Source organism: Pieris brassicae, chromosome 10 (genome assembly GCF_905147105.1).
Source record: "Pieris brassicae chromosome 10, ilPieBrab1.1, whole genome shotgun sequence".
Classification (NCBI taxonomy): Eukaryota; Metazoa; Arthropoda; class Insecta; order Lepidoptera; family Pieridae; genus Pieris; species Pieris brassicae.
In genome coordinates this window covers 17615468-17640493 of record NC_059674.1, presented here as the reverse complement: position 1 = coordinate 17640493, position 25026 = coordinate 17615468, and the positions used below count along the sequence as shown (strand labels likewise).

Below are 25026 nucleotides of genomic sequence, written 5' to 3'. Positions count from 1 at the left end.
AAAGTATCAAATAGTTATGCAACACATCAATTATTTGTAAGATAAAAGTTCCAAATAAGAAACTTCGCGTTTCATCGGACTCATGACTTATGATGGACTTTATGTGACGAATAGCGCTATTTGACAGTCGTGAAACGCAACAATAGTGTTTTTTCCTACCAATAAGTAATAAATAGCTTATTAGGAACTTATCCGTACATTGTGAAACAGACCCTTATTATTTTTACGATGACATTACATTACATTGACATACGAGCATTTGACTAACTAAATATTTGAGTCTATTTAGTAGTGATCTTATCAAGAAATTGTCCCAGTATTAGAGTTCATTAAAAAGGAAAATTAATTCCTAAAATGTATATAGCAATAACGTTTTCAAATACATATGTACAAGTTAAATAATATTTTAAAACCTAATTATTAAATGTCAGCATTTGATGCGTAAAGGTAACATAAGACTTTTGCATAATATACTAGTTGATATTCAGTTAACAGAAACAGAGTTAATTAACACTGAGTTAAAGTGACAGCCCTAAAAGCTTCATCAGCCACTTGAACGATCGAAAGGTACGACGTCGCGCCGGTATCAGGAAGGAATGTACAGCGGGTGACACGAACAGTTCCTGTCCTATTCCCGCACAACGCGCTTCGCTTAGCTAAATTTGTGCGCCATCCCACTCATACACATCAACATTTTCAATACTTACCTGCGTGAAATGATATACATCTGTTTAGTAGTGAAGTCTCCCTTGCGCTCGAACGCGGTAATGCATTGTTGATATTGCCGTCCCACTCCAACGTCTCACGGACAGGGGGTAGACGTTGTTCGTACGCGGCTGCGTTTGTGTTCGTTTATTTAGTGAACTTGGAAGCTCGCTTTCGTGTTTGTGAATAGGGTGTCGGGTAAGGCTGTGTGTGTGAATTGTAGAGGCGCGACATAGCTTTGCCGTCTCCATGACTTAAAAGTTTTGTATGGAATGAAAGCACCTAGTTAGTTCTGCGCCGGCCGGCACACGCGACGGATGTGTGAGCTGTGATCGTTTCAACTTTCTTCGAGTCTGCGATAATAAAATATATTGACTCATATTTTGTACAATTAAAGTCATTTATGTTATTTGTGAATTGGTTATAATATTGAAATCAAAGTGACAGTTAATTACATGAGGTAGTGTTTATTTTTTGTGAATCTTCAACGTGTTTGGTTCAACGGACTGAGGTTGGTCGTTACACCATGCCAGTGTACAAAATGTTTCCAACCAAAACTCCGACATATTTTAGATTTCAATCTACTTTAAACTCTAAAGAGTATCGGTTAAAATAGGCTCTTGGATTTTGCATCAAATGCCGTTTGATTTATATTTTGTTTAAATATCATATCATAAAGATGGGATAATAATAAAATCAATAAGTCTCACAAATTATTAGTTAAAATAATTACATATAAACATAAGTCGAACTTAGACTCTTTTTATCGATCTTATTCTAGAATAAAGTGATTTTAATGGACCAAAAGGTCTATTTATAACAGATTTATTACAGTTTCAATAAACTCTAAAATATACACATCAACCATTGATTTAATATCAATTTGGCCAGTACGTGATATTAACGGTTTGTAATAGATAATTAGGGAAATTAGGTAAAGTTTGATGTATGTGTGATGTTACATTTAGCGTTGAAAGATCGATTTAAACTAACCCAAATACTCATTAGGAGTTGAATAACCCATACCTAAAATAGATCTAACAGAGGAACACTCAGCGGGCCCTTCATAAATCTATTACGGCAAAAAGTCGACTACCTGTTAAGGTAAACCAATTCTGCGAAATAGCATTTTAAATACAGCAAAAAAATTGAGTTTGATATAAAAGAAATATTATATATATTATAAAAGACTTTTATTATTTAAAGACCGTTATTAAATTATGATAAAGCTTGTGTGTGGCTTAAGTACTATTTATTTTATAAAACTCATCACACAGGTGCTTAAGATTTAAAATAATAATTTTTATATAAGAGCTAAATCGATAGATTTTTCAGATGGCATCTTTGTTAATTTTAATTAATTTAATGTTAAATTTCCATTTTTAATTATTACTACGTAGGTTAACAATATTGTCCATACTTTATTATCTATATTGTAACTGTCTACGTAAGCGTAATAATTTCAATTTATATAAAGTAAGAATTTTGTAATTTACATTGTAAGTTACATTTTACCGGTGTATTAACTATTAACGGTACTTATGAAAAGCTAATTACAGAAAGAGACATGTGACATTATGCTTTGATTATTTTTATTTGTTTAAATACATATATAATTAAACAGATTCCTTTGATACTTTAATAGTTTATTTTTAGAACAACAACAAACAGTGGTACGGAAACAATAAATAAAATAAAAATCTTATGTCGTCTAATTTACTAACAGAATAAATACTATTCCAAAATCCTTACCAACATGTTTATACACAAAAGTGTCCTTATAACGAAAACAATAAATAAACCACAATAAAATAACTAACTCAATATTACTGGTTACTTAACTGATACAATAACAACTACACATAAGCTTGTCTTGTTACATTGGCTACCCTAATCCTAAACAGAATTTGTTATATTGTTATACCTACGTCCAAAACAATTGATATCTCTATTTGTATCAATAATAGGAAGACAGACGGTTTTGTACGTGGGTTGAATGTAGTACTAGCTACCCCAAGTAACGCGGGACTAGCATTTATTGATAATGTTTCCTTTAAAAGATTTCGTTTCTCTTTGTTCAACGTTGAAGTACTCAGTTTGATGCTCTATAGAGGATATGTTTTCGAGTCTTTGTAACCAGCATTAGTTAAATGTATTCAATCTGAATACTCACAATACATTTTCATTATGTGTAGAACAAATTGAAACATTCATATTTTATCTCCCATTAAAATATGCTTGCATTTGTTGTAATTAATAAACACTCAAATAAACAAGCTAGTACCGAACCTTTGTGAATGCTTTGCAGTAATTAATTGTTTAAAATATACAAGTGAAGAATTTAATAATGTATACATTATAATAATGTCTGTTGTTGCTTTGAATCTGCGAGCATTTCTTGAGGTTGCGGTTAAGGATCCAATAGCTCCGTTTGTAACATTTAATTGATTTTGAGCTTCAGAAACTAATTAGACTTTGAGGTTTATGTAACCGAACAGTATTAATAACTTACCATATCTTAGTCTTCACCCCAATCTCCGCTGATCTAATGTTATGGTTAGCAGATGAATCTAATTACAGCGATAACGTTTTATATTCTACTAGCTAACTTTAGTATCTGTGTAATTAAACTAAATATTTAATCTCAATCAATATTCTGATACATTTAATTAACGAAAATAACATTCAAAGAAGAGATAATATAACAATCAATATTTACTCCACCACCTCTTTCCGAAAAACATTCTTAAGTTAGTAAGTTCCAGCTGCCTCTATTGTAAGTATTTAATTGGCTTTATAAAAGTAACCGATACAAATTTATCTCATTTAAGCAGATTCGGATAAAGCTTTATCAGAAATTCGTTAATGTTATTTCAGGCGCGTCGCTATTGAAAAACTATTTATTAACGGAGACTACACGGTGTATTTCTGTTTTTGGTCTGAGGACTATCAGTATCTACAATATTTATTCAGGTCTTAGTAAGGAGCTTACGATTCCCTCTACGGTATTGTATTAATAATTCAAAACGTATATCCGACCCGCACAGTATCTCTTCTGCCCAGGCAATTAACTTGTCTGGATATATTTACACAATCATAAAAGTGCACTGAATAAGCTTGCCGATTGGATTTCTATGGAGCGATCAGTATTTGCTTCATGGAAAGTGCTTCCAATTTAAATGGTTGTGTCGATCATTCAATCGTAAAATACGAAATCGCTTCCTTAGATGTAGTCCCTTTCGCTAAACTGAGATGTGTCGGCCGATATTTTTATTCGGTTTAATGATGTGATATGGATACGAGCCGGGAAGGAAACATCGAGTATTGTGTTACGGGCTCAGTGGTCGTTATCGACGCGAAATTTCATTATAATCGTACCCCTGTTCCACCTACCATTCATTTGGAACACCTTAGCACAATTGGAAGGGCTGCTTCAATGGGCTGTCGGATGAAATTTCTTAACATTCTTCGGACATAATGAGAAGGATGTCGTCCAATGGACAGCAGTAACGGTGTAATTATGGAATAAAATGAGATTGACAGATATGAAAAGAGATTAAAATCCGTTTAATGAACTCGTATAAAGTAATGCGCATGAAGTGCTTTGAATTTCTGCGATTAAATTATTTTGAATATTCGTTGGAACTTTTTATTTTATTAACGCTCTGGTCGCTGGATGGTTTCATAAGCTGAATTTCAAGGCAATGTAATTAGGGATTCACTCAAATAATTTTGAATGTTAATCTAAAGTAAGCCGAAGAACCGCAAGTATATACTAATTCTTTAGTCAATTTTATCAATGAATACGACTAACCTATACAAGAACTCCATAATTCTAGATGTTAGCGTTAAAACATTTACATTCAAATGTTCTATTACTACTTCAATCGTAATTCCTTAGTCATTTAATCTTCAGAGCCTAATTATGGCTTCAGAGTCTATTTGTTTCCTTGGTACAGTAAATATGATAAATTTGTATTTACTATTAATAGCATGTATCACGAGGCGGCCTAAAGCTTTATCTGATCCTTGTAAAATTTGAATGAAAATTAAATACAAAATCAGTGGAGCAAAAAATCTTATACCAGTATAATATGAAGTGGTCTGTTGGGAATCAGTAATGAAGACATCATTATGGAACCGGTTTCAATACTGAGAATCACCGGACAGGATGTGCGCGAGGCTTTTTGAGTCAAACTTTTTGTTAGTTAATTTTTGAGTTAATAATTCCGGTACTGTATTTTGTATAGGCTTTCTTTTATGAATCAAATTTCTTAATTTTCTTTTAAGTATTACAAAAAATATTTCTGATTATGAATAGTTGGACTAATGGGTTGTATTGATATCCATTGTATTCAAAATAAGATAATGTTATTTATAAAAAGTGTTTGCGTAAACTTCCTGTACGGTCCAATACACACAGCCTGCCCTTGGTTGACATTGGATCTTTGTTATTTTTATTTACAACTGTGTAAACCATGGCTACACGAAACAATTATTATTTTGTCGGGAATCGCACTTAGATCTTGCTCTTCAGCTTGGGGACTAGGAATTAATTAGATACGGTTTCATAAGTACTAAAATTCCAAATATATTATAATTGGAAAAACGAATAAAGTTCGGATTATATCGTTTAAAGCAGTTGTAACATTTTCAACTCCCATTAGACGTCACGTGAATTTGATCCCAAAGGATATAAACAAAATGAAAAATTCGCCCTCGAAATCAATGATTCGTTGGGGAGATTCAAATCATTAAATCATTCATGAAGTTGAAAACCATTAATCATTAAATGTAGTTAACTATATAAATATCTCTGATATGATATTTATTCTTAGTAAATATGAGCATATAAATGAAAACTAAACGTTATAAATATATGTTGTTGTTTGCACATAGTAATGCGAATCATATCCTTTAGTATATCGATCTATAGTATATATAACAGTAAAATATAGAATGTTTGATTTGATTTTTTACTCAAATCTGGAATTTCACAGCACGCTAGGTGGATTTTGATTCTAAGTTGCCAGTAAATTCTATCATAATTGCGCCCCTATTGTGTTAGCTAACAATTTAAAATTTTCAAATTTACACAATATATAGACTCTGATTTTTCAAATCTGGAATTTAACATTACCCTCGTTTGATTTGAATTTTAAAGTTGCCATTAGCTTCTATCATATTTTCGCCTCTATTATCTTAGCTAACGATTTCAAATCAAATTTTCAAATTTAGAATATTGCATTCTGGTTTCTTTCAAATCTGAAATTACATGTTATAGATTTTGATTGCAAGTAAGTAAGATATGCCCCCATTATTCTAGCATTTATCAAATATCAAGATAATCACACGTCTGTGTCACCCTTTCAATATCCCTTTTTTGAAGCTTATCTATTTAATTCATCTCAACACTCTTTCATAGGACCCTGACCGCATTCAAAGATACACATGACGAAGGAACGAAAATTCGGGTTAAATTTACCAGAAGACATTTATTTATTGAATACTCGTGATTATAATCTCTTTGAGAAGATGGATTACTGATACGGTTTAGATGAGATGTAATGAATTGGAAAATGTGAATTCAATTGATAAGTCGTTATAAGTGTGTCCCACTTTTCGACGAATGGTTATGTATGATTTAACTCACTTAAAATTATTATTTTTATTTAGTTTTGTTAATATTTAATATACTTAAATGATTGATTAATTAATAGAAAACAAACAAATATCAATTAGTCAGAATTGTAATTACAATTCGACTTATAAATAATGCAGTTTCAAGTATTGCTCTATTATCAATAGTTTCGTACGCGATATAGGGATTTTTATTATTATTTTTTAGATTATTATGTTTAAGTTTACATACACATCCCTGACTTTAAAAAACATACATTGACAATGTTCATCAGGGATAAAATAGGATTCTATCGGTGAAAGAATTTTGCCAATCGGTTCAGTAGTTTTGAAGCCATTTAATAAAATTAACAGCCCCTTCGACCATACAATATTATCCTCAAATTAAAAAAAAAACATTTGGATTTTAACTTCCCATTTACACGGCCAGATGATGTTTTTAATATTTGATAAATACTGCATTATGCAACTCTCAATAGCACAATATTTTTGTTTCAATCAGTCCAATAGTTGAATTAAACCGTCTCTCTAATTATTGTTAGTAATATACCATTCGTATCACGGTTACGTCGTTCCACAACTGAGTGTTTCTTAAGGCAGTTTTTGTCGCGCACCACGAACAAGCATAACAATGAAATATTCAACCAAACCAATTCGACTTCAAGAAAAGAGCGTACCAATTTTTAAACTCGCAACACTTCGAACCCTGTGAGTTGAGTGTCCATGGATACTGTATCACTGAACGACTACTAGCTAGAAAAAATAAAACATCTTTTATTATTTCATCTTTAAAATGATTTCGACAACACAATGCAAACAGGCATTATCATAATGATCTTTTAAACCATTAACTATCCCTGGCTTTTTTACAGAGTTGCACAAAAGGGCGTATTGTGGTTTTTTATTCTATTATTTTATTTATTGGTTACAGAATTGGTTATTTGCGTTCGCGTGAGCGCTCAGTATAAATCACAGCCAATAAATAACAGTTTACGTTTATATTGTTTGGCATCGGTATTATTGGATTTACCAGTTATCTGGGTATATCATTGATTATTTGATTAATATTTCGATTATAAACCCTTTTAAATGGGTACTTTAATTTGTAATTTTATTTTCAATTAATAATTTCTATTTCAGTTGTTAGTACAATTTTGACACATCGGAGTCATAACATTGTTAATAAAGCTTAATTGTTCGCTTTTGCCTAATTTGTTTTTGTATGTGGAAACTAAGGTAGCTTTAACAAGTTTTACAACTACCCCAAAATATTTAACAGAAACAAAAAACACAAAAATAATATTTTTAAATTATACATATATTTTTTTGTCATATATGGTCATAGCCGTCGCATATTTTGCAGTCATATTTAGGCCTACGCTTACCGCTTTGATGCAAATTCCAACTAAAAATCATTTTATTAAACACGTTTACATAGCATATAATGTATAATTATAGTTCCTATTTGATTTTGCCGATACCGTTACAAGATATGTCAGAGTTTTATTAGTATTTCTTCTACAGGTTCGATGATGTTATAGTGTCATAGTGCAGTGTTGTGAATGTGTAAATTAGTACGGACTATGGGGGCTATTTCCCTTACTGTGAGATGGCTGGCCGTAGTACTCATCGGTGCTGAGTGGCAGGTCCAATCTCAGCTCATACAGCCTACGTCAGAAGTTGAGAGTTCTTATAATTATTACTATGAACAGCCGTGTTGCACTGGACCAGTGACTATGAGCAAATACCACGTGAGACACAGAAGAGGTGAGTCATTTTTAGGAATCGTAATTCGTCATACACAGTTTTAATGCATTTCTTTAAGTTTATATATCCATTACTAAATTTGTAAACTAGTTTCTCGACATGTACAGTAGTAAATAATATTTCTTAAATTTAACGCCCGCGATATTTGAAGCTTAAAAAATTTGAAAGCAATTCTGGGAATCATCTTTCAAGATAACCCCGCACACAAGTATTTGTATCAATTTGTGTGTGTGTGTTCTACGTGTGTGTGCGTGACTACTACATCCACCCTTTACACCTTATTCAACGCATTCAAGGGTATCATGAAAAGAGACAGATGTATGGGTGTGGCGAGACAAAATAATTCTTTTGTTTCATTGCCCTCACCTATACATTCCGGGTGGCGTTATAGTAGCGCTTTCATATAGACATGATATACTAATTAATTACCTGATCAAATATATGTATATTTTCGATTAAACACTATTTTATTCATTTATTCAAGCACAGAAAATAATAAAAATCATATGCCGCAAGTAACATAGTTAAGTTACGACAGCGTCTAACATTCATTTATATTATCAAAGCTATCTAGAAGTATTTAAAAATATTTTGTAATATATAAGTGAAAGAAATAAAAACTTATTCAAAAAAAAATCAAAATTTCTTTATTCGATAGCAAGTTACATTGCTACATTTCTTGGCAGGCGGTTGAAATTGGTACTACCGTGGCCATTTTGGTGCGTACAACAAATAATTGTACTATCTACCAAAATCTAATAAAAATACAACTAAAATGTATTAATTTTTATTTATTTAATTATCGAACGGTTCTATTTGCTAGGTATCTTAAAAGATATTATATTAATAGTACAGGTTTTTCCTAAGTTTATGTCACATTTATTTAAGCCTAGAACTGTATTTTCACACTTAGATAACACTGTTTTATAAAGAAAGTTAGCTTGCATGACTTCAAATTATTCCCCTTATAATGGTAATGTTTACTGACAATATCAGTATCCATAGCAGTGACGCTCTTTCCAGCCAACAAAAGTAGTTCCCTCAACTGAGTCACGGGAGTCTTGTACATCAGGGTACACCGCTTCTCCAACGGATCAATGTAATTGTAATTTGACAGACGATACTAAAATATTATATTAATACAAATAGAAAACTGAGACTTATTACTAAGATAAACTACCGACTATATTAAAATACATCATAAGACGTGTTATTTGATTTAAAATATTTTTTACCGCGTCATTAATTTTTAATAGTTTTATAATTAAATTATTGTTTTTACATAACTAACTTCGGTTCCCGTAAAACGGTTAAGAGTCTGTAAAAAACATTTAACCCGAGTTAAGCTCGTGGCGTGTTATATGGATATATTCAGATGTATGTCAAAAAACACTTTGATTGAAGCTGGGTAACAATTGGCTTTTATTGTTTAAAACATGAGCTTATAACATTAGGAGATTAACAAAAAACTAACTTAATTTAAGAGTTCTTAAATCTAAGTGACACTTATTTTATTTGACATTATCGGAAACGATAATGTTGAATTACAATGAGTGTGGTAAAAACTTAAGGGCTCGTTTTAGCCTCAAGTGTGCGTGCTTACATTTTGTTTACGCTTCTAATTATAACTTAAATATTTATTTCCAGTTCATTATTACTCAACGGTTACTACTATTCGATATAACGACACCATAAAACCTACACCCAGTAACCTACAAACAAAAATATATATATATATATATATATATATATATATATATATATATAGTATATACCTAAATATTATATCTAAAAATATAGTAACTCTTGTGTATATATGTAACTTAACTAATGTTAGGTTACATAAGACCCGACAAAGTATTTTATGCGAAATATAAAACTGTAAATAGCGTAGTTGCATTAGATATTATTAATTACCGTTTCTCTTAGCCGTGTATTGAAACAATTCACTTACAGCATACTAAATGCGCTCGAATAATTATACCTTGTTCTCTATGAAAATACACTAATTATAGCTTTACAAGTCTAAGCAATACATTGGTTATGAATCAGTAGGAAATAGACAATAATTTCTAGTTGATAAATAGACGCAAATATATTATGCCTCTTGGGGTTACGGGTGAACAAAGCAAAAGTTTCCAAATAATATATTCTGTCTGTATTGTAAGTCAGATGGCCTTTCGATTTCGTAAGTTTGGGTGTTGTTTAGTAAATACAATAGCTCGATCCTTTTTATTTTATTGATCAGTATCTCTGTTGTCCAGATTGTCAGAGACTTTAAGTTTTACATGCCAGTTTGCTCACTAAGGGAAAGTTCATTCTACGTATTTTTAATACGTGAGTCACGCGGTTTCTGAATATTTCCTGAGTGTACCGTCACCGTATAACTGAAGAAGGAAATATAGGTATATAGAAATGCAATTAACGCTTAAAATTGCTCCACATATATATTCTACTAGCCTTAATATAATTTTATTACTAACCTATCTTTTTAGTAGCTGCATACATTTGGCTATACTAAATATTTTTAACGAAAAAACTTAGTACTACATACAACAATATTTTTTTCTTAAAAACCTTCCACTGAGTTGAATGAATAAAAAAAAGCGAATACTCGAATTGGTTTCGAGTTTTGCTGTTAAACATATTTACGATATTTTTTTATCTATCCACAGTTTAGCAGCTGTTTCTATATCAAAGTAAATTTTATTCTGATCCTTTTAATTCGAAGCTGTGAACTTGGGGAGTAGGGTTCAGTTGAAACGTCATCGAAAGTGTCAATCACCGAGGTTTTGGAATAGCAAAACCGATTATCGGCATATTAAGTCTGTTATTGTTATCGACAGGGCTCGGGCCAACGGACCGTGAAGTAGATTAGGGACATCATATTATGCCGTACTTTTGGCGTCAGCTGCACGCATCGCATGCATCAGAGCTTTTTGCAGAAGATTCTTAGAAATGTTTTGTTGTTTGGCTAGGAAATTTGAATTTGGAATTTCCGTTCAACTCCAATTAAACACACGTCATGTCAATATGACACATGACACATTCAAATTGATTGATATGGTGAATGTGGTAGTGAGGTAAGAAAATATTTTTAATATGTATCTTATAGATAGAGAGTGTTGGCCCAGCGTGCCACTGTCATCTCTGAGGTCGTGGTTCGATCCCTCGTTGTGCATGTGTGTTCCGTCTTAAAACCAAAAAGAACCTACTTCCCTCTTTCCTATTAGGAAAAAAACAAATGATCACCAAACAGATACTAACTAGAGGCCCATGCCTAAAAATTTAAAGCGTTACTATTTGTTTTTTTTTTTTAAATTATAATTCAAGTTAATTACGATGTTTTAACTAAAGAACTGTTATCTCCTTTAGTAACAATATAAACACATTTTCCTTAACATTACAGTACCTAGCATATTAACACAGTTATTATGTTTATAAATACACAATTTATCAAACGTACGTAGTATTTTAAGATAAGTTCTATCATTAGCAAGGAAAATGTTTCAGCAAGTTCCCGACAACCGTACATTAGCCTAGCTGAATAGCGTTTAATGAATGGATCGTACATTAACCACTGTGCACTATTGCTGACCAAAACGTATGTTCCCTAATAGCACTCTATCGCTGGTAATGTGCACTTCGAAATTTGAATATAAATATAAAAGAAAATTGAAAAATCCTGAGTGATTGCGATTCATGAATCGCTCAATATCGTGTGATCTTTCAAATATCGTTTTTAAAACACAAGTTAACAGGTTCACTGTCCAAGCATGAAAGTGGAAATACCCCTATTTTTATATTTTTACCCCTAAGATGATAATAAATATGTGTATAAAAAAATCATATGGTCTGAGGACAGTGAACCTTTTAAATAAACAGGACACAATTTGTACATTTAAACCGCCTAGTCTATTAGTATTATCATACCGTGTTATATGTAAAAAGTGTATGTAACATTATTAAAATTAGATTTCAATATGACCACCATTTCATACCTAAGCGACTTTGCATTGTTTTTCATTAATGTAAACATTATGCATATATTAAATATATTTTTATGTTCTATGGCTTCACTATCATATCATATACTCTATATATATCAACTGAAGAATGATAAGGTTCAAATGTTTCATAGGTTACAATTACGTTTTAGGTTCTTTTGTGATGAATATTTATACTTGTCGAATAAGTATATTCCAAATTTGAAAAAAAACATTTGGTTTGTAAGAATATGATTCGTATGTTTAACAAAATAGGCATGTTAGTACCGTGGCGAATATCCACGCTAGTTGCAAGTAAACAGTGCCATAGAAACTTAAAGAACGCCCTCAGCCTGGCGGAGTGGAATAAACTACTACTGGGGTGGGGTTAGGGACTTTAGAAGCGCTTGACCACTGGTCGCACTTATAAAGAGCATTACATTTTAATATCCATCTTAAATATATATTTTAATAACTTGATTCGGTTCAAAGTACTTTATTACTCGAAGAATTACATTCACTTAGCGTGAAAATTTAGAGTAGGTTAGCTATGTACATGTGTTATGAAATAATTTGAAAATAACCTATATAAAATAAAAATATTAAGAGCTCGCATCCATGTTACAACGTGCATTACATGACTATTGAATACAAACAATTTCTTAGACTCTCGTTCACATATATAAATAAATAAATGCCAGAAGGGCCTTTTTGATGTTTCGTAAATACATTCAACTAGTATATAATATAAAGTCAGTTTGTAAGTCTATATACTAGCGGACCCGACAGACGTTGTCCTGCATATTATTTTAAACGATCAGGATATTAAACAAAGTATGTAAGTACTGTAGCGCCATCTCCCGGGCTGATTTGTGAATCTAAACCATCCAGGGCGCCACTCAAACGCAAAAAAAAAACAAAAATTCATTCAAGCCGTTTAAGAGGAGTTCAGTGACATACACACAATTATATTATGTAATGATTTAATCAGGCTAAAACATTCGAGAGATGTCCAAACACTCCACAGCTTATATAAAATAAAAGCTTATTATTAGGCACAGAGATTTATTTCTATAATAAAATTAAAATAAATAAGGACATTACGAAAACATTACATCCAACACTAGTACTACAGATTTCAATTGAGCCTTTTAACTGATTTGTCTGTTAGATTATTTCGACGAAACGAACTATAATTAATTTAATAGTGTTCTTATAAAAAAAAAATCAGCTATTATATTTACTCCCTGAGTGACATTACGTATTTCGGATAACACAAAACATTTTGTTCAAAATTTGGTCACGTAAACAAGAAAGGGTGGCCTATATTGTCTGGGAAGCATGCGACTGTCCATTGTATTCTCACGAGAACAAAGGCCTACCGTCGTCAACTGCTGGTACAAATCGGTATTTGCAAATGATCACCAGTATTTTATCTTCATATTTGCTTCAGTCATCACGCACTCTCAGAATCATATATGTGGGCTATAACATTTGGAATAACTATATTAAATTGTTTATTTCCAAATAAAGTCAAACATCCAGATTGATTAATTATTTAAAAAACGGCACAATCAGCCATATAATAGGCACGCAAATGTCATATTAATTATCATAATGTCATAATAATAAGAAATGTTAAGTTATTTATAATAGATGTCTAAACTTACGATCTAAGTACTCGCCCACGCTCTGCCCCTGAGGTATTTCCCAACCAATTCGACTTAGGGTCCTTCAAGAAAAGAGCGTACCAATTCTTAAAAGTCCGCCAACACACTCGCGAGCCCTCTGGCATTGAGACTGTCCATGGGCGGCGGTGTCACTTAACATCAGGTGAGCACCCTGCCCGTCCTATAAAAAAATGTAATCATCTTTCATGAAAGCATTCAACGTTGAATTGAAATATCAGCAATAATTAATTATAGCTTCTTCTAATTATTATATCGTGAAAGAGTCACACAATTTCTTCCATACTTTGGTCAGCCTCGGCAACTGAATCATTATAATTCCTTTATAATCATGTGGTGATCTAGATAAATATCATATTACAATTAGTATTATTATCTAATTAAAGTTAAACTGTAAAACATCTTATAAAGTTAATTCAAGATTCAATGGATAGCTGAAAACGTCACTTTTCAGGTTCCTTCAGCCGTATCTCTTATATAAACATATGTTTAGTTTATGTCTAAAAATGTGTATATAATATAAGCGTTAAACAATTATTGCTAATTTACTGCAAATGCGCCGATGAGGTATACAATTTGATTCGCTTAACCAGCGACACAATTGCCGCGAGCGAAATTACGACAAATAACTCTGGCTCATGCGACTTACCATCAGATTAATTAATATAATTATATTCATTAAACATACGCAAACATCGGCGTGTTATTGAATCGCAATTTATTTCATATGAATGTTTAATCTGTTTATAAATAATCAGCATAATTACAATAATTGGATCTAGCTCGTGTATTAATAATGTTCCTTATATGTATTTAATTTTTTCAAAATATTTATGGACATCGTGATATTAGTTAATTGAGATTTTAGAGACGTTTATAGTTTTACCGATTTTATTTTAACGAAAACAGATACACACATTAAACCACATAGTGAAATCTTGAATATTATGATGTTGACACTTAATTTTCTTTACATGAATAGTGAATACTGTATAAGCCTTTAGTTTTTAATTTATAAGGAAACTTTAAAAGACGTTTATTTCATCATGCTTCATAACTTCTTTGAGTACTGTAGATGTTTAAATTCCAAAATAAATACTTACTCAAGCAAAAGCTAGGTTTAAATCAAGCAAGAATTCAGTTTTTGGAATGTTTCACCCGATTTGAGTTTCAATCAGCTTTGTCTATGAAAATGAAATTTGTTTTTAGTCAATGTATAAAAGGTATACCCTTTTTACACTAAAGTTCATTAAAATCACTTTGCTAGACAATTCTTCTTTTCATTCGTTTTATTTAATAATAGAAAAATTTCAGCTTCATAAATAAGTTCAAGTTAATATAAATCGGAGACTACACGACCACATTGACCCGTAAATTTTAAAATGACAATGAAGAAAATAGTTTAGCATTATTACAGTTATTATACGTAACAACTCTGAAATTTGATACTAAAACGCCCCGACCATCTAGACAAACTTCAATCTCCATCATCGGCATAAATGAGATTCCAACAGATAAAAAATAAAATCAATACTCTTTTCTGCCGCAGCTCACAAAACCAGATTAATTAGTTAGGAACCATCGCGTAGTTAGCTGTTAATAAAAGCTGTTCGTTATAACTTCAAGATTACTTGCGTATACTAAGACAATATTATTTAAAATACTGACACTACGACCTTCTTGGTCTGAGCCTCAGATTTTTGTATGTGTTTCGTGATCATTTGTTTTTCTATAGACCATTAACTTTTTGGATCTAATTCATACCAGTTGCACGATGTCGTCATTCTCCGAGTGTTAAAATTTATTTGAGACTAAGCTATTTTACAGTTTTTAAATTATACCCTACCGAACATATATTCAAATAAGCTACAGTTGATGTAGACGCCTGGAAGTATTAAAAAATATCTTTCCAACATAATGTGTTACCTTAGTATGTTAATAGTCCCATATCAAACGACGAAATTTACATATAGGTAACATTCTAAAGTAGTACATTTTCGTTTTAATCCAGACTGTCTTACTAAAACGGACAATGTATTTTACATTTTACTCAACGTACTAGAAATTTGCATTGTTAATTCTATTTTATTTTAAAAAGAGCAATGTTTTTGAGCGAATATGTTAATAAAATTTGTCTTAAAACCTAGAATGCACTTTCTATTTTAGATGTCATGTTTTTCTTATACAATTAAAAATATCATCTAGAATAATTAATACGATTTTAAGCTTTAAGCTCGACGCCAGATCTGCATAGCGTTGTCAGCCGTCTTATATTTGTATTGTCTTAGTTATATATAAACAATATCTATTTAATTAACTAATTATTTATTTTATAAAAAAAAACCGTGTTTATGTGGAATACAAGTTCTAAAAAAATGCTCTACTAATAGTAGATACATTAACCTTGTAAAAGAACATTCTAAAATCGATTTCAAACTTCGCATTTAAATCAGATCGCCTTAGTTCATTTGACTCTACCAAAGAGAAATCCCAAACCCTTTACTGTTCACACTCCGGTACAAAGAAACACGCGGTCTTTCGATCAATAGTACAGTCTATTCGAATGCAATCCTCACGTCAAAGGTAATTCGATACCCGGCGTGGATCGCGCTTTTTGTTTTGGCACTTATATGCCTTTAGTTTATTTTCGCTGTAACTCTACACGACGCCGGTCGTGTTACTATTGACACGGCCAACCAAAACATTTAGCCGATCAAATAAATCGAATTATTGAAAGCGAAAGCGGCACATTGCAATTTCAAATCATTGATTCATGCTCCTCGCGATGTCACCTACCATAGAAGTATGTACCATAGTATGTACAGGTTTAGAGTATACGAAGGTAACATGTAGCCGGTTAAAAGCGTTGTACGCGAGAGTTAATAAACAATAATACGTTTTAAATAAACAAGTAAAACTCTAACTCTAAGTAAAAAACTCTATTGATGATAGAACTATAGTTATCACAAAATTGATCTTCGCTAGACACCCTAGCTGTAGCCCCGTATATATAAGCATTTATGTTTTATAAAGTTATAAAAATAACTGGAAAAAAAAACCCAATTCAAAGTGTATTAAAAACGTTGCAATCGTAGTAATTTTAACCACAAAATCCCATTTATTTTATACCTATGTTTATATATTTACGAACCGATATAAATCGAATACGATATACCTTGGAATTAACGATTGACATCGGTTTTATAAATTAACCAAATGATGCCAATTTCCCTAATGACATTGTAAAAGGCAAGGTAACGGTTTTCGTATAACGCGAGTTAAACATCGATTTTAACGGTGCAGTGCGATTGGCGTATTCGATTTTGATAGCACAAAATAATTGATAGCGCTTTGTCTCGAAATTAATTATAGATTGTCTCAGCCAGGTGCGCCGTAAGGCAGATCCTTGTCTAAATTATTTAAAGTTTACAAATTGCTACTTTAACAGAAATTTTGGCAAACCTAATTAAACTTTAGACAACTTGTAATAACTCTGTATTTTAAATTCAAATATAACTTTTATATTGAAAGCTTTCGTTCTTATATACGATCGTATTGTTCAAAGTTCTTATGGTAGTTCCGAAAAGCTTTTTAACAGGGGGTCATAAATTTCATGTTAATAGGCATTAGATTTCATACGTCTGTCTTTTGGTCTGTCTATTTCTATTTATAATCATAACCAAATGCTTATTGCGATCGAATAAAACATACATGGCACAGCAAAGTTTTAGGCACCTCAAAGTACTAGCATAGTACATAGGACTCCACATTAACATTGCTTTGAAATGGATACACTGTACCAAAAATTCGAATAAATATCTCTGATTATTCAGTCTGGAAGTTTCTGTGTAAGCTTTCTTTAAAACATAAATCTTTGAATAAATCAATGGCGATACAACGTCATAGAGCATTTCTGTATCTGCTTCACGATAATTTGTTTTTCTTATAGAAAAGTATATAAGCAGCCTTTTGTGCTATCGCTTTTCGTCGGCTTTTTGGGACTAAGGCATGCCGGGTTCCTCACGATGTTTTCATTCACTGGACGAACGTGTGTTAAATGCAAACATAGAAAGTTCATTGGTGCATAGTCGAGGATCGAACCTGCAACGACCGGGATGACTGATAACGTTTAAAAATAAGTAAAATAAATTCAATGTCCAACCCTTATGGGCCATAAAAATATGAACATGCAACGACCGTATTTTCGACGTAACAGTTGTATCAATAATCGATCAGAAATTACTTATTAAATTAGCCCCTCGGCAAATGGCGAATACCCGCCATTGGTCCTAAATTATATTACTTTATTGTTATTTTTTTTTCCCTCGGATCGTAATTGGCTTGGGAGCAACTATAAACTGTGTTAGTGATATTGCTTTGGCTATGAAAGACCGATCTTTTATTGTATTTCACATTGGCTGTTCAATGTGTCAATTATTTTTTTTACACAAATGGATTAAGGGGTGCAAATATTTTTGTTTTCTGGTAACTTAAGCTTAAAAGGCTTAGGTCTCTGATTTAGTTATCGGTTTCGTCATCGTTTGTTAATCTAATAGGCAAGTAAGTAAGCCGTCGACTTTTTGGGCCTAAGGCAAGCCGGTTTTCTCACGATGTTTTCGTTTACCGTTCAAGCGAATGTTAAATGTGCACATAGAAAGAAAGTCCATTGGTGCACAGCCGGGGATCGAACCTACGACCTCAGGGATAAGAGTCGCACGCTGAAACCGCTATGCCAACACTGCTCAAACTTAAGCTTACAAAGAATAATTATTAAATTTATATGGGAAGATGAGGCGTCGTATTTCACCTCGTTCCGAGTCTTCCTGGCTCTCTTTTCCTCATCTGCTGAAGGAGCCAGGTTTGCTTGAGACAACCACGCTTACATTGTCCTTTCTGGTTTAAATCTTACGCCTGCTTGGAGATATAATTGGAATTGGTGTATATGGCCTATCCATATTCACTTGCGTTCCTTTTACTAGCGGGTTAATTAGGGTATATATATGGTATTCATATAGTAATATAGCTTAGCTATATAAACAATAATCGTTCTATACTCTACACAAACCATATGTGAAGGAAAACTGTGCAAATAACCAGTTTCATAACTTTAACTAAAATCGAATTTTCGTGGCAATTATAAAGAACTTACTAAAATTATAAAGGAGTTACTCAATAAAAACACCCACGTAATCTAGTTTTTAAACCGCCTGAAAATAAATATTAATAATCTAGATATTTCTTAACAATTATTATTTTTTTTTTAATTTTATTTTATTTACTATAAACTTTTACACAAGGCTTCATTACTTACACCGCTGATACCGCCGCCCATGGACACTTACATTGCCAGAAGGCTCGCAAGTGCGTTGCCGGCCTTTCATGAATTGGTACGCTCTTTTCTTGAAGGACCCTAAGTCGAATTGGTTCGGAAATACTTCACCGGGCAGCTGGTTCCACATAATGTTGGTGCGCGGCAAAAACTTTTACTAATATTATTTTTTTCTACCTAGTATTATTATTATTACATTATTTCTCCTATTTTGCAACTGAGGCTCAAACACCAAAAAGTGAAACTTCTTTATGACATTATTTTTCAAAATATGATCTATTGTATGCAACTTAAGAGAAATTGGTTAAATAAAATTATAGGTTTAACAAAAGGCTTTTATAATCACAGATATGATATACAAATAATACAATTATTTCATTTTACCTTATTAGTACTAAGATTATTACAGAATTCCATTAATTGTAATAGATTTATTACTATCTTTGTTATCGTTATTATAAATTTTTGTTAATAATGGCTTCGAATCTCTTCGAAGCAACCGTGGTAGGGACAAGAAAAAGATGGCACGTAACGGAAAAATATGCCGCGTAACCCACAAATGTGACGAGTAACCTACAAATGTGACGGAATTTTTTTCTAAAGTAGTTCTACTTCAAAAAAAAATCGCTACATATTTTTTGACTATTTTTATTTCGTGTGTGCCTTTGGATTGACTCGAAAACAGTTAATTCATTGATATTTTTTAGTTAACCAAGCTTTAGCTGTAACTCGAAATTATAGTAAACGCTTCATCAACTGTCCTCTTATAATGTCATCCTTCGTCATCATAAATCATTTCTAACACCTCTCGACTCCTCAATTAAACAATATAGACTAGATGTCTGCGTTGGACGGCGATTACAAGTACGCTCTAGTGATACGTGCGAACGTACAAACCAGTCGAGGGCCCTTAGTACCACTCGATAATCGAATCGCAAATCGGAATCGGCATCGGTTATCCAATCGAATAGGGGCACAATTCGATCCTCGAGTTATTTGTGTTAGTGATATCAGTTACCTTGTTCGTGTTAAGATGTTATTTAAATTACTGATTATAACAGATATTTTGCTTACCTTTCAAATGTAGAAAACTAACTAAATTTATGAGCACAATGACTATTAAATATCTCCTAATATTATAATCTAGTAATTATTAAAATTTATTTTAAAAACATGTGAATTTGCAAAATACGAAATTCCACCCGTATCACCTCGATGTCCGTCATTCCAAAACAAAGCATTTTTAAGGCAGATTTTACCAGGTGGAACCAGCTGCCCAATGAAGTATTCCGAACCAATTCGACTTAGGGTTCTTCAAGAAAAGAGCTTACCAAAAAGGCCAGCAACGCACTCGCGAACCCACTGGCATTAAGTGTCCATGGGCGGCGGTATCACTTAACACCAGATGAGCATCCTGTCTTTGCCATTGTTCTATAAAACATTTTTCAATCAGTTTCGTATTTTATTCCTTAAAATCCTTCCTGAATATGTACCTAATTAGTCAAACAAATAGCTATAATATGGAAACATATTTGCAAAACAAAACACGATAAATAGTTGTTAAAGCAGTTAGGAATGTGGTTAGCGGCCGACAGATTGTTTAGATAATCGCGTGAGATCCAATTGGCTTGAACATCGCATTAACACGATCGCAGCTGACGTTGTACGAGCCTCTAGTGACCTTTGACCTTTAGTATAAACCAATTTTATTGTAACAATAACCAATATTCAAACTAGTTCTTTTTAACGAACTTAATTAATAAAGGGAAGATTGAAAATGACAAATCCATTCGAATTATTGAATAAAACAAAACACTTAGACAATATTTAAACACAAAAAATATTACATAGATAAACAATATACATGAAACAGAAAACATAAGTGAGTACATTTATAGACAAAAAGAAATAAAAAGAAAAGAAAACTGAAATTTAACAATAAAGAAACGACATTGATGGCAATATTTATTTATTGGTTATATGGATTACAATTAGGTATACAGTATTTACAATTAAACCTACAAAGTAATAATTAAAACTATTAAAAAGAAAATTAAAACAAATTTAAAAACTTTGGACCCTGCGGCAGTGTAACTTTAACGCTGGAAGTATTTCCTTGCTGTATTGTGAATCTTATTCGTTGAGGAAAGCACCAGTTTTGGGGTCTTCAGTAATATCTACCAGGCGCCAACTTAAATCTTTAATAAGCACCTGTATTCGATATCGCTTAAATTTAGTCAAAATCAAAGTCTTCCCGCCTCTTCAAATATTTCCTCACATCCTCTTTGGTGAGGTAGAATGTCAACATCCTCATAATTAGTGTCAAAGATAAAAATAGTCGAGCACGGTTTTAGGATCAAGGAAAGTTGTATCCTGAAAAGAATATTAAATTTAAACAAGGAATGTATCTTTTCGCATGAAACAATTTACAAGTAGTAATGAAGCCTTTTAAATATAATTCCCGCATGTTAATGTAATTGGATGAGTAAGTCATTTGGCTGAATTACAAACACAAAAGAATCTTTACATCAACCAAACGCTTATCAAAGATTTATAAATATAATTTCCTAATCCCTTTCTGTTCAAAAGTACCCACAGTCAATTACGAAGCTTAAGAAATATCTTTGGTATTATCTTGGTATTTAAAAGCAATCCTTTAAGCCAAGATCCTTCCAAGACTCCGATACAAAAAAATATATATTTTTAAAAGCGGATTGCAAACCCGAATATTTTAGTTATTCTGTTAATAGCGAAATCCGTCTTTAAGCTCGGACTTGAGGAAAGACTTTCACTGTTAACAGTTTCATGATTAATGACTGGAAACTCTTTGATGGGTTTTTAATTAGAGTTAAAACGGGGTACGGCGCACAGAAGGTTGCGGCGCTTCATATAGGGGTGCGGTTTTAAATTTGCAACGCTAAATTATATCTAGTACTTTCACATTGGTTTAGGGATTCGCCTTTCAGAGGTCTTAGGTTCCAATCAGTACGCCCCAAAAGATGAAATAGCAATCAATCTGTTGGTAGCTTAAAAATTACAGCAATGTATCATTTGTTAAGACGCTCACAAAAGTTCTAAATAATATGTCAAATCATTTTGGATAGGGGCAAAATAAAACTCCATTGCAATAAATCCTATAAGTGTTATGGAGTACAAAATGCAATCAATAAAGAGATGGCTGTATTGAAATCAATATGAGGGCCAAGACAAAGTCTATAATAGATAAATTAGGAAATATACTGAATAAAACCACACAAATCGATCACTATCTATATACACACATATCTAAGCAGTCTTATTCATTTAAAATCAACCCTTGATTGAAACTTTATAAATAATTATCAGAATCAAAATCAAAGTTTCATTGTCCTTTGAAATATCGCTTTGTGGTCGCTAACATTTACTTACATTATAGAATTTCTCATTTTGAATCACTGAATACTTCCCAAAGGCGCCTATTTGGTATTTCTACTACGATTAATATTCAATATGAATGATTGTTTCTGCACGGATCTGTTTCGGCTTTATTTTACCGGCATTCAATTCGAGAAACAAATGTTTAATTTGTTATGAAATATTAACCTTTAGCTTTGGATTAATAGTCACTTCCATTATGGTAATGAAATTGTACCCAAAAGGCAATTTGGTTTTATTAGTGATATTATGCTGAATAATTACAATATATAATACTTTAACGGGTATACATGGTTATTATAATACGTGTGGCGGAGAGCTTCTTCTCCAGTTCTTCTCTTCCGTTCTACGCCCTTGAATTGAGAACTGGTAGTGAATGTAAAATTAGAAGCATTTCATAGACATTAGTGTTTTTGACTCACGTAAGTGTACATTGTGTTACCTATATGAATAAATGATTTTGAATTGAGTTATAAATATTTTATCTGACGCGTCGGCTAGTAACTAAAACAACAATTGCGTACATCAATTTAAACATGTATAAATCTCTTTATTTGTTTATAAATGTTAAATTTAATTAACCTATATATTCAAATAAAAATTAGTACAACTAATAAGTTTCACACAATTTTGTTAATAAATAAATATGATGTCAGAAACTAACATGTATACTAGTTTTTTATATATGGCTTTTAAAAGTGTCTACTGTTATTCCGCTAAGCTTTAAAGATATCAATAAAAACCTATTGTATGTTATTCTGTGAACAATGATAATAGAATATACAGACAATACTTAACTGTGCATTTCCTATGAGCATCTTGACTGACCGTAAAATATCATACTATATTGTAGCACAACGGTGAAAAGGCTTTGGCTGGCTTTAGAACGTTTAGTCGTGGCCTCAGATTTATTGAAGTTATACTTTTGGCGCGTTAGGGAAAAATGATGGGAGTAAATTTTACGATGCACGCGCACGCGTCACAAAAAAACCGCCAACCTGAAGTTTGCATGGTCATTTAAAACCATGACCATTTCTTTAATTATGTAGAAATAAGTTTTGAAGTTATTTTTGATATTTAAATAAACTTTATTTAACTAGATAAGCCGTTATGCGATAAAACGTTCAATGTATTAAATACCGTTTTGCTATTATTAGTGTCGATTTTTCTACAATCGTAGAAAAAAAATTTGATAAGGTTTTTATCTCCACATACAGTGTAACTTCTAACACGTGTACATAAGTACACACACGTTTGTTTTTGTATTTCGTTATAACTTTGTGTCTAATAGGCAACTAGGCAGCCCTCTGTACCAAACACGCTGTTTACTTAAAAATAAGGCTTGCTGGTTTTTTTCACAATGTTTTCCTTCGCCGTACGAGTGAGTGTAAAATGCGCATATAGAAAGAAAAGCGCTTGCTTCACCATTTATATAAATAAATAAGTTTAGAAGATGGAGTGCAAAAACCAGTTTCAATAAAAATTCACAGTCAACATAAAATTTAAAAATATGAAGTTTACAGCGGCTCTAGAGCAGGTAATGCCTGCAGACACATACCTGTGTATGTCGATTTTTTACGTGCGTAACTTTGTACCTAACACGTCGAGTTTTGGGTCTTTTTTATAGAACAGGGAGGCAAACTGGAAGCTAAAAAAGGTAGTCCTCGCAGCCCATAGACACTAATTTCTAATAGATGTTGAGTTTTACTCGACTTTTTTCCATTACTCTACGGGCAAGTGTTATTGCGGACTAAGGAAAAAATAACTGGATTGGAGCCAATGAAAAGACAGAGTCACTGACTTATCGCTGAGTGTTTATAATATCATTCCTCCTAATACATTTTTTTTGAGTATTCGTTATTGTCAACATATTATCTGTTCCTTTTAATTGTCCAGTGAATAGGCAATCTCGCTCTAACAACTTGATACAACAATCTTCCAACTTACCGTAGCTTTGTTTATCATGCTCTTTATGATGTTTATGTTTCTATTTAATAATAATAATAAAAACTTTATTTATGACAAAAGGGTTGTGACACAATTCATATATCGCTTCTCCCCACACCAGTCCTGTGTTGTGGGTAACTAGAAAACAATTATTCCGTGGTACATGGTACATGTTCAAAATAGTTTAAAAAAAAATTTTGTGTTACGACTATGTCTTACACATTAAGTATGAGTGTGTGTGTATGCGCATGTATGTTAGTTATTATAAAAAAAAATTGTTTTGTGTTTAATTTTTTCCCTTGCTAACTCGCTTATGTTCTAATTATGTGTATGTGTGTAAAATTTGTGATGTCATATTTTCTTGTAATTTTATTCATACACGTAGTTTTAGAACTTATAGATATTAAATTGCTTTGTAATTTCTATCATATGGATAGGATAGCCATATATACATAGCAATATATACATATATAGGTACTATAATACTCATCGTATTGGGTAATCCACCAAGACAGATTTCGGTGCTAGCCATGGAGGGCTAAGAATATTA

General features: G+C 32.1%; 1 protein-coding gene across 4 annotated transcripts in view; it reads left to right on the top strand.

The window, feature by feature from the left end:
- Nucleotides 1–25026, top strand: part of LOC123715019 (semaphorin-2A) — a 347042-nt gene that overhangs the window by 219225 nt on the left and 102791 nt on the right. Inside the window, exons 1-2 of one of the 4 annotated variants that reach the window (XM_045669797.1) lie at nt 1021–1165; nt 7870–8112. The exons of 1 other annotated variant lie outside the window; for it this stretch is intronic. In XM_045669797.1, coding sequence (XP_045525753.1) covers nt 7908–8112 — 205 coding nt within the window. In that variant the 5' untranslated portion in view covers nt 1021–1165; nt 7870–7907. Of the gene's footprint in view, nt 1–1020; nt 1217–7855; nt 8113–25026 lie in introns of those variants that run through there. 2 more of the 4 variants (XM_045669798.1, XM_045669799.1) reach the window with 2 other exon arrangements.